Source organism: Sinocyclocheilus rhinocerous, unplaced genomic scaffold, assembly GCF_001515625.1.
Source record: "Sinocyclocheilus rhinocerous isolate Xijiao unplaced genomic scaffold, SAMN03320098_v1.1 scaffold19, whole genome shotgun sequence".
NCBI classification, from domain to species: domain Eukaryota; kingdom Metazoa; phylum Chordata; class Actinopteri; order Cypriniformes; family Cyprinidae; genus Sinocyclocheilus; species Sinocyclocheilus rhinocerous.
Genome location: NW_015638975.1, coordinates 1820960 through 1830506, shown reverse-complemented (window position 1 = coordinate 1830506; position 9547 = coordinate 1820960). Strand labels below are relative to the sequence as shown.

Sequence of the window (9547 nt, the reverse complement as noted above, 5' to 3'; positions counted from 1 at the left end):
TTTTTTATTTTTTATTTAATAAATACTGATGTGGGAAAAGACATGCACACTTTTGAATTGCCATTATGTGCTTGCAACTTTTAAATAGGCACATGGGCTTGCAGATCTCACATTTGATCAACTAAAAAAATTGATATTTTTGCTGAAGAGCAACTGCACATTGTTTTAACAATTTGCCTTGAAATTCCTCGCATAATAGAGCAGTTTTCTTTGGCTTATTTTTCGTGCTTTCAGGTAACATTTGCTATTTTCTCTCAAAGATCATCCTTTGTCTTGCAGTTTCTGTCTTTTTTGCCTCTGTTTAAAGTATTTTGTCTTGGCAAAGATTCTAATCGATTGCTTCGTGCTTAAGCTGAACTAGCCTTTGTATACACTCCATTATGCCTGTCAGCCTCATTCTGTTTTGGTAAAGGGTATTGTGAGCTTCCAGATGTTTCTTTGGCAGTGAAATATGACCTGAAATGGGCGAGTCAGCTTGGTTCAATGGTGAATCAAACTGATGGCAGCAAATTTGTGGCTTTAGGATTTCCTGTTGAGGGTATACACTAGCCTATAGGAGCAGTTTTTGGGGAAAATAGTTGTGGCAGGATGGAAACCATTCAATCCTCTAATGCAGTTCATAACCTCTGGCTTTGTAGTTTTGCTTTAAATATGATCTGTTCATATGTTAGGCAAGTGTTTCTCAATTTAACTGTGCTTGAGTGTATTTGAATTTTGAACAGCATGTTCAATAAAGCAAAATGACCTTTATGTCATAGATTTTTAATTCGAACCTTAAATCGCATAAACACATTTCATTACACCAAATACACAAAATAATGTTCTTTTTAGCAGCATCATATGACCCCTTTAAAAGTCTCCTGCATATGTTGTGGTTTGAAGTCTGTAGCATATGATTCTGGTGTCCCCACCAGGCTTAACAAGCTTGACTAGCAAGATAAACCTCTTTCAACCAACTTTATCAGCTACGTTTTGCTAGACCAGCATCAAACCCATGCTGGCCTTATAGCTGAATACTGTGGAGAGATAGAATCCTCTGTTAATGTTTTAGAAAAAAAAAATTTCGTTGAACTTGCAAGTGTGTGTGTATTGAAAGCATGTTTTTTTTCCCCTATTGTTAAAGATGTATTCATGAAATCCTCCCAAGGATGGAATAAGTTTACTTTTTTTGCTTTAGACAAAAGGCAAGCCTCAACCTTCAACCAAATCTGTCACTTTTCAACAAGTTTTTGCTCTTCTTTTTAAATCAACTGCTCTTTCTTCTAGCTGTCAGCAGTATTGCAGTGGTTCCAGTTACACATTTTCCCCGCTCTCACTCTTTCCTCACCTCTTTCTCTTCATCCACTTGTCTCTCCATGCTGCTCATGTTTCTGCTGGAGATGCTGTTCAGATTGCATCATTAAGGTTAATCAGGATCTCCTGTGAAAGCCTCTGGAGCTAATGAAAATTGTCTGCCTCTTTCTCCTGTTTTCTCACTAGCACTTTTTTTTATCCTGTTTCATATCCTTGCATGTGCTCATTGGCATGACACTGCTTTGCCTCCAACATATCCGCTGTAGCTCACAAAAGAGACACCCACTGACATTTAGACTAAACTATGTAGTCTGGGCTGATATGTTGATCCAGGATACTGATTGTCCTGTTGACCCACAGTGGCAGCAGTTGCTGTTGTTTGCCACCAAAACCCTTGTGCACCCGCCCTGCTTGCAGCAAACCTAATAGTCTCGACATTTTTTTTTTCAGTTGAGCTCATAAAAAGGGGGCTTTTGTATGAGTAGTGTTTTATGAGGAGCCTATGCCTCTGTTTCTTGCCCCGCTATGTTCTAATGCACAAGTCGGCAGTTCCCAAAGCCACAGGCCCCACCCGTAAACCTCCTCTGGGTTTGAATAGTGGTGTATGTGTGTGTGCTTAGTGCCACAGTTTACTGTAGTGCTCCTATAAGGGAAATCTATGGAGGTAGACTTTGCACCAAAATAAATGTTTTAGTTTAGGTTAAAAAAAACTAAACATTATACATGGTTTTTGTTAAACTACTAAGATAAAATCACCTATTGACGTTGTCTAAGCAAAGTTTTATCCAAAAGTAAACTGTAACTTTGGCACAGTACAAGAAGGGGACTATTTACGTAGAGAGAGAGAAATAACTCACAGGAATTACATCAGTAGTACCATGTATATGGAAGTATATTAATGACAAAATTCTTTCATACTAAAATAAACATGCAATGTTTGGAACTACGAAGATAAAAAAAACATTCAGAGAACTTGCATTTTTGGGGGATGCAATTTAACGTGTTTGTATATTTATGAATTTCACATATCATTTTGCCATTTAAAAAATTGCATAATAAATATTTAATACCTTCCAAAATTCAGTTCCAGAAGTTTTCAGATTTTCCCAAAATGTTCAGTCCATTATATTTTGCTTTACAAATTTGATTCCTCAGTTTCATAGACTTCCATTTTAGGTGTCAAACATTTCTTTAATTCTGGAACGGACTGCTTAAGATAAATGATTACTGGTCATGTCTGCATGTAATAGTACATGTACCTAAATTGTAAAGCATATTTTGCCTGTCACATGATGTTTTCCTAGAGACATTTTTTGGCTCAGACAGACGACATGCTCAGTCACATAGAGGGCTGTTTTAAAAAAATATATAATACATCTAATCATTGTTCACCAAAGCCAGCGCACTGTGAAAAACAGCCTCACACTTTTTACATATACAAACACAAGGTCCTACTCCCATAAGCTGTAGGGCTGTAACTCTCTCCTCACAGCCGATGAGAGATGCTGGCTGCTCTGACTGAAGCTTTTTGACCTTGGAACCTCCGCCTTTGTCACCCTGCAGTCTTTTAAGTAAATACAGCCTGTGTGTGGGAGTGTGAGAAAGAGAGAGCACTTGTAAATCAGAACTGCACTGGATTGTCATGGTGTGGTTTGGATTGTTCAACAATGTCAATGTTATTGGCCATGTTGCACTGACATGTTGATGGAGTTTCTTTTTCTCTTGTTTGCTCTCATTGCTCCTGTATGTCTTTGTCATCTACTGACTTTATATGTATTCTGGTTTTCAGAGCCAGTCTTGGCTCTTTTTTTTTGTCTTGTCTGTTATTTTATTTAAAAATACATTTAAGTTTTTTTTATTTATTGCTCATAAAATAAAAATGCCAGGGTTATACTGATGTCATAGTGAAGAAAATTCTTAAAAAGAAAAGAAAAAAACATAAAAAGAAAACCCCAAGTAGTTGACTCTCCAAAAACCTTCAGACATTTGTTTAAAAAAATACTTTAAAAATAAATGCATACATAGATTAAAAAATATGCGTGTGTGTATATATATGTATGTATATATATATATATATATATATATATGTGTGTGTGTGTGTTTGTGTGTGTATAATTTACATTTACTTTAGTTGATTGTTGCTTGACATGAAGATTTAAACTTTTCTTGAAAATGGTTTAATTTTTTTTTTCAGAAACCATATGAATAATAGTTTTTTTTTTCTTTTTACATTTTTCCCCTACAGATTCTATTATTGCTATTGATCCTTATAATGTTTTGTGGCTGTTATAATGTTTTGTGACAGGATTTTGAAGATTCTCAGTTGTTTTCTAAACCCCTCTTTTTCTTGCTTCACAGAAAACCATCATGTTGATGTGGATCATGGCTTCCTGATCAGATCTTCCTGACCACTATCTTCTCTTTCCCTGGGCTCATCATTGGCTCAGTGATGAACCACACACCCAGTCCCCACATGACAGAGGCCGCCAAGTCTGGGGCGGGCGTGTTGTGCGGCCTGGGCCTGGGCCCGGATCGGGTGCGCTCCCCGGACAGCCTGACCCACACGCCCAGCCCGTCAGGGGGAACGCCCAGTTCCAGCCCTCCTCTGCTGCTGTCTCCAGGGCTGGGCTGCGATGGCGGCGGGGACTGGGAGAGCCGCGAGGAGCTGCGTCTGCGTGAGCTGGAGGAGGCTCGGGCGCGGGCGGCTCAGATGGAGAAGACGATGCGCTGGTGGTCGGACTGCACGGCCAACTGGAGGGAGAAGTGGAGTAAAGTGCGGGCCGAACGCAACAGGGCACGGGATGAGGTCAGGCAGCTGAGACAACGTCTGGACGCCCTTACCAAAGAGCTGACGGGGGCACGGCGAGAGCGTCAAGAGCTGGCGGCCGAAAACGAACAACTGCGCCTAGAGGCCCAAAGAGTCCGAGCTGAACAGAACTCCCCAGCGAATGCTTCCACTGCACCAGCATCCAACTCCTCAACTGCCTCCACACACTCCAACCAGCCACGGGAACCAGACATCAAGCAGGACAACCAGGATGAGGAGAACGTGAGAGATGGTCCAGGCTCTATAGAGCAGGAACCTGTGAGAGATGTAGACACTGACAAACCAGACAAGCAGAAGGTGAGTGTTAAACTGCATATTTTTTAGAAAGGACTAGTTGGTGGGTTGCCTGGTAATTCACCTGACCCCAAACTGACACTCAAAAACAGCTACATGGAGCAAAAAACATGTGCTACATGTGGTTTTGGAAACTTACAGAGGTGCAGATATGAGCTGTGTGTCATATGATGCTCAAATGCTCAGCTTCCTTCCAAGATTTGGCGGATTAACTCGCACCTCAACTGGAATTGTCATTTCAAATGAGATTAGACTTTTCAGTTTAATGGACTTTACCATGGTTATTACTTTAGTCACTTTAGTGGTTTTAGGTGATAGTCACAAATAGAATACAACTTGACTTTGTTTACACGTCCATATAGAAATTCTTTGAGGCACTATTGTAAGCAGGCTATGTGAATAGTGCATTTAGAGACTCACACCTGTAAGTAAATGCAGTTGTTAATTGTTAATAATGTGAGCACACACATAAATAACATTTCATGAAATCATGCTTTGCGTTTCACTTCTGCAATTGAGTAAGATTGTGATCATCGCAGCAGCGAACTGTACTAAAAAGTTCTCAGGTACCTCAGGTCACTTTTTTGTGGATGCGCAGATTGCGCACCCGTATTCGGAAAATGGCATTCACGTCATCTAAATGAACCGAAGTCTGACATCAAATGAACCTGGGTGTGCACTAAAAGTGCTAGTGACAAAACGCTTTCTAATATAATATGATGTGGAAACTTGTCACACCTAGTTAGAATGATACCATTTAAAAACGATACATGATTTTTTTAACAAAAATTAAAAGCTAGACAGTCAAACCACACAACAAACCTACAGAATAACCGAGGCTGTTCACTCTGGACACAGGTAGACAGTTGTAAATAGGTCAGCCACAGACCTGGTTCAGTGCATCTCCCTGTGATTTCATTACCTGACTCTGTGCTTTTTGCTTGTGTGCTGGTTTCATTTTTTTTGTCCTATTATTAGAACCACCCCTCTCCCGGCACAACCCCCTATGTGTTTTACCCATGGGGCCACAGCCAGGGGTACTGCAGCAGTTCCCACTACCCAGAAACCCCTTTTTCATTCCTAGACTCGCTTGAGCATCTGTTATTTCCTTAATGCATTTTAAACTAATCTTTCAAGAGAATTACACCTCACACTAATGTGGTTTAGTCTGCTGTGCGCATTAGCATGCACCTCTTTTTTTTGGTTGGCAAATAGATGTGAAGACAGCGCACCTGCAGAGAGAGGCAAGGAAGAATTAATGTCAGTGTCAAAACTGACCTTCAGAGTCTCAAGCATGATGGATGTATATTTCTGCACGGATATCAACAGGGGGTATCCTAGATAGCTAAAGACTCCCAGACTCCTGTGAACACTGAACAGTGACAATTACCTGCTGAGAGCAAAACTGGTTTGGGCTTTTTTATTATTCAGCACAGAAATATCCACCTTTTTAAAGTAGTATCAGGCTTCCTCATTCAATCTTAGCTAAGTAAATAAATAATAGTTAGCGTAGTCTGACTCTCACTGGATTGTTTGATACCATCCCATTTCCTGATCTGTTTCCACACACGGGCATGCTGAGTGCTTCCACATGTAGAACTCTATCTGTATTAGTATGCGTTTGGTTCCTCCTGGTGGCAGGGTGGTGTCATTGCGCTTTTATCTCAGTTACTCAACTGTGGCCGTTCTGGGATCGCAGCATGTTTAGTGTCTCATTTCTGTCTCCTGAGGCCCATGTCTTTGATATGTAATCCCTACTGTGTGTAGGAAGGATGGTGCATTGAACTGTAAAGCCGTTTTTTATTGCTTCTCCAAAGAGCTTGTGAATTTCATTCATGCACACAGGAAATAAGGGAAAGGTGCAATGTGATATTTGTTATGTGAATGACAGAGAAAATGCCTCTTCTGTGGTTTGGTTTAATAAGGAGAAAAAGAAAACATGAAAGTCTTGGGTTTTTTTGTTGTTTATGTTTTGCATTTGTTTTTCACTTTGTCTTGGAACATTGACTATGGCAGCAGTTCTCAGCTGGTTTCGCTTCACAACCTTTGTTGTGCATTGGACGTCGACTGGCAAGTCAACACAGTATGAGAATTGTTTATCGTACAAAACTAAACAAAAATGTTTTTAAAAATCTTTATGTAATTTTAAGTTAAAATATTAGACTCTCATTGTTTATCCTTGTTTGTAAAAGAGCTCCTAAATGTTTTAGTCTGGGTTCAGTTTTCTTTATGCAATTTTGCTTATGGTCTTCGAGGATGAAGGCATGTCACGCAACCTCTCCTTATTGCCATCTTTTGACCAGCTGCTGCCAAGTAGCAAATTAATTTGATGTCAATATATATTGGTTGTTTGATTGATTAAGTGTCAGTTACATTTTAAGAAGAGAAACTCTTCGTATTTACAGTTAGTTTATTTACAAAAGTAAAAAAGTGTCAAACAAATCTAAAAAAAAAAACTTTCAGATTTTTTATTTCAATCTATAATAACTTTGTCTCCTCTGTATTTGTAACAATTTAATTTAATTTAATTTAATTTAATTTTTTGAGACTGTGTCTGAACAGACTCTTTTTTTTTTTGTGCTATGGCCCTCCAGTTTAGAATCACTAGTGTTTAGAAGTATTTTAACTGTGATATTCAAAATTCTCGCTTTCTTTCTTGCTTTTTTTTCTTCTTTCTTTCTTTGTGTCAGGAGTTGGAGTTATTGGAGGCTCTTCTCAGGGCAAAGTCAGAGGCTCCAGACTCTTGGGACATTCGCAGTGCCAGTAGCTTGCGCTCAGTTCTCAGTCGACAGGACCGGAGCAGACTGCTGTGGGAGGATCTGGCTGCCCTGGAGGAGGACTCTAGCAAGCTAAACGCTCTCCAGCTACGCCTGGATGAGTCCCAGAAAGTCCTGCTGAAAGAACGAGAGTAAGAGATCATTGTCCAGGTGGAAAACAACACATGCATGAAACAGACCAGACCTCAACAAATGAAATCAAAGGCCTTTTAGAGCTTCTCATAAAAATGACAGGGTCAACATAGATGTATCCTTCACCACCTATGATATACAGTGAAGGATACATCTATGCTGACTTTGTAGAAATCACCCACTGGAGGCATCTCAGTAGACTAGAACTTTTGAGAACAGTCTGTTTGGACTCGATGATGATGATGATTTATGTTGTGCATGTCAAACATGTCATGTGTCTCTGTCAGGGATAAGCATGCGCTCATTAAGAACATCGAGAAGCTGGAGGTGGAGCTGAGCCAATGGAAGCTCAAATATGAGGAACTGAACAAGAGCAAACAAGAGGCCCTAAAACAGGTGAGGAAGCTTATTCTGTAGACTTTTACAAGATGCAATACAGCAATGAAGAATCATTTCAAATCAGAGCAACATAACCCCATTTTTATTTTCCTGGCAGACTCTGTCTTAAAGTGGTGTGCCTGTTAGGGATGAATGATAGAATGTTCCTCATATATTTGCGGTGATATTTCTGGTGATGTAAAATCAAGCAACATTATAACCTTGTGTTCATTTAGTGACAAATGGTGTGGAAAACATGCCTTGATTAGTTTTAACTAGATTTATAATATGCATTAAATATTGTGAATCTACTGAGTAACAATGACTGTTAGATTGGAATTATAATTCCTCTGATTGCAAAAAATCACCCTTTTGGTTCATTTCAGTGCAGTCATAAATATATAAAGTTATAAATATTGAGATATATTGAATATTGTCAAAAAAGTTGGAAAAAAACTATTCCGAATTTTTTTTTCTAAATCATATAGCCTAGTGTATCATGAAAATAATTCTTCAGGAACCTGCAATAAATTAAACTCAAAGCCAAATAGCTTTGTAGCAGCTGTGGAACATTTAACTTACTGGCTTCATTTATTGAATTATGGTATTTTAAGCAATTTGTTTTTGCTTTTGGGCATCAAGTCAAGACACCAATTGCTGAGCCTTAATTGTCAACATTAGGATTCTGGCTTCAACGCTGTATTTGTTATTTGTGGGTCGTGTTTGATTTACAAATAACAGAAAAATTGCTGAAGCCAGGAACATTAACACATGATATTCTCATGAGGAACTGATCTCCAGCAATTCCGTGTTAAAAGAGCATGAAATCCTTGGCCTTTTGTCCAATTTCCTCTGGGCAATTTATAGTCAGAGCTTTCATCAGTAGGAAGAATGCATGGTGAGTGCACTGGGGTGAGTGCTCTGGTGGAGTGCTTCTTTTCATCAAAACCCAGTACTTCACCTTCACTTCCAGATGTCATATTCTAGCCTTACAATATCCTCCAAATACAGTCATATGTGCTTCAGAGACATAATAACTGGCAGAAAGTTGGACACACCTACCCTTTCTTTGCTACTTTTCTAAAATGTGGAAAATAAAAATAATAATCATCAAAACTATGCAATAAACAGAATTATGCATTAACCAAAATCTGAAAAAGTCTACAACGGTTTTATATATTTTTGTCCCTGGACTTTTTTGTTGTTGTTAGTTGTTCTGCACTCTTTCTTCTAACTTTATAATGTAATTCCCTTTTAAACAGAACTCAAGAAATGCTCAATAAATATTTGTTATTATTAAATTTGAAAGCAATTCGGCTAATTGATATTTTCCAATTGAGAACCACTAACTTTTAGAGGTTTTACTGTGATATTTAAACCTTTCTTTCTTTCTTTCTTTCTTTCTTTCTGATGAATATAAAGTTTAAATGGACAGCATTCATTTGAAATAGAATTTTATCAATTTTGATCAATAAAATGTATCTTTGCTGTAATAAAAAGTATTAATTTCTTTAAAAAAAAACCAATTCTGACAAACTTTTCTTTTCCGATGGTGGTGTATTTTTTTTTAACTAAGTTTTAGTAAGTTGTGTGAACCTGTTGTATCTATATTTTGTTTAATTGTATACAAGCATGAATTCTGTCAAGGCTTTCAAAATGTCTTGCTAACAATATACATAAACACAAACTTATATTTGTAATGATGTGTGATTGTGTTTTTTTTTTTTTTGCTTTTTTAAACAAAATTCAAGTATTTAATCAGAAACTTTTTAAAGATCATTAGGAGCATTAATTCAGTCAAATATATCCATACTAAATAAAATTAATATTTACAATGGTATAGGGT

The 9547-nt window shown here is 38.1% G+C and overlaps 1 protein-coding gene across 6 annotated transcripts in view; it reads left to right on the top strand.

The window, feature by feature from the left end:
• Window positions 1-9547, top strand: part of ccdc102a (coiled-coil domain containing 102A) — an 87571-nt gene that overhangs the window by 29608 nt on the left and 48416 nt on the right. For all 6 annotated transcript variants that reach the window (XR_001641152.1, XM_016565963.1, XM_016565965.1 and 3 more), the window contains 3 exons: window positions 3652-4417; window positions 7105-7322; window positions 7611-7719. Coding sequence is in view for 5 of the 6 variants with exons in the window: in XM_016565963.1 (XP_016421449.1) it covers window positions 3743-4417; window positions 7105-7322; window positions 7611-7719 (1002 nt within the window). In the remaining variant the exon portion in view is untranslated. The remainder of the gene's footprint in view (window positions 1-3651; window positions 4418-7104; window positions 7323-7610; window positions 7720-9547) is intronic.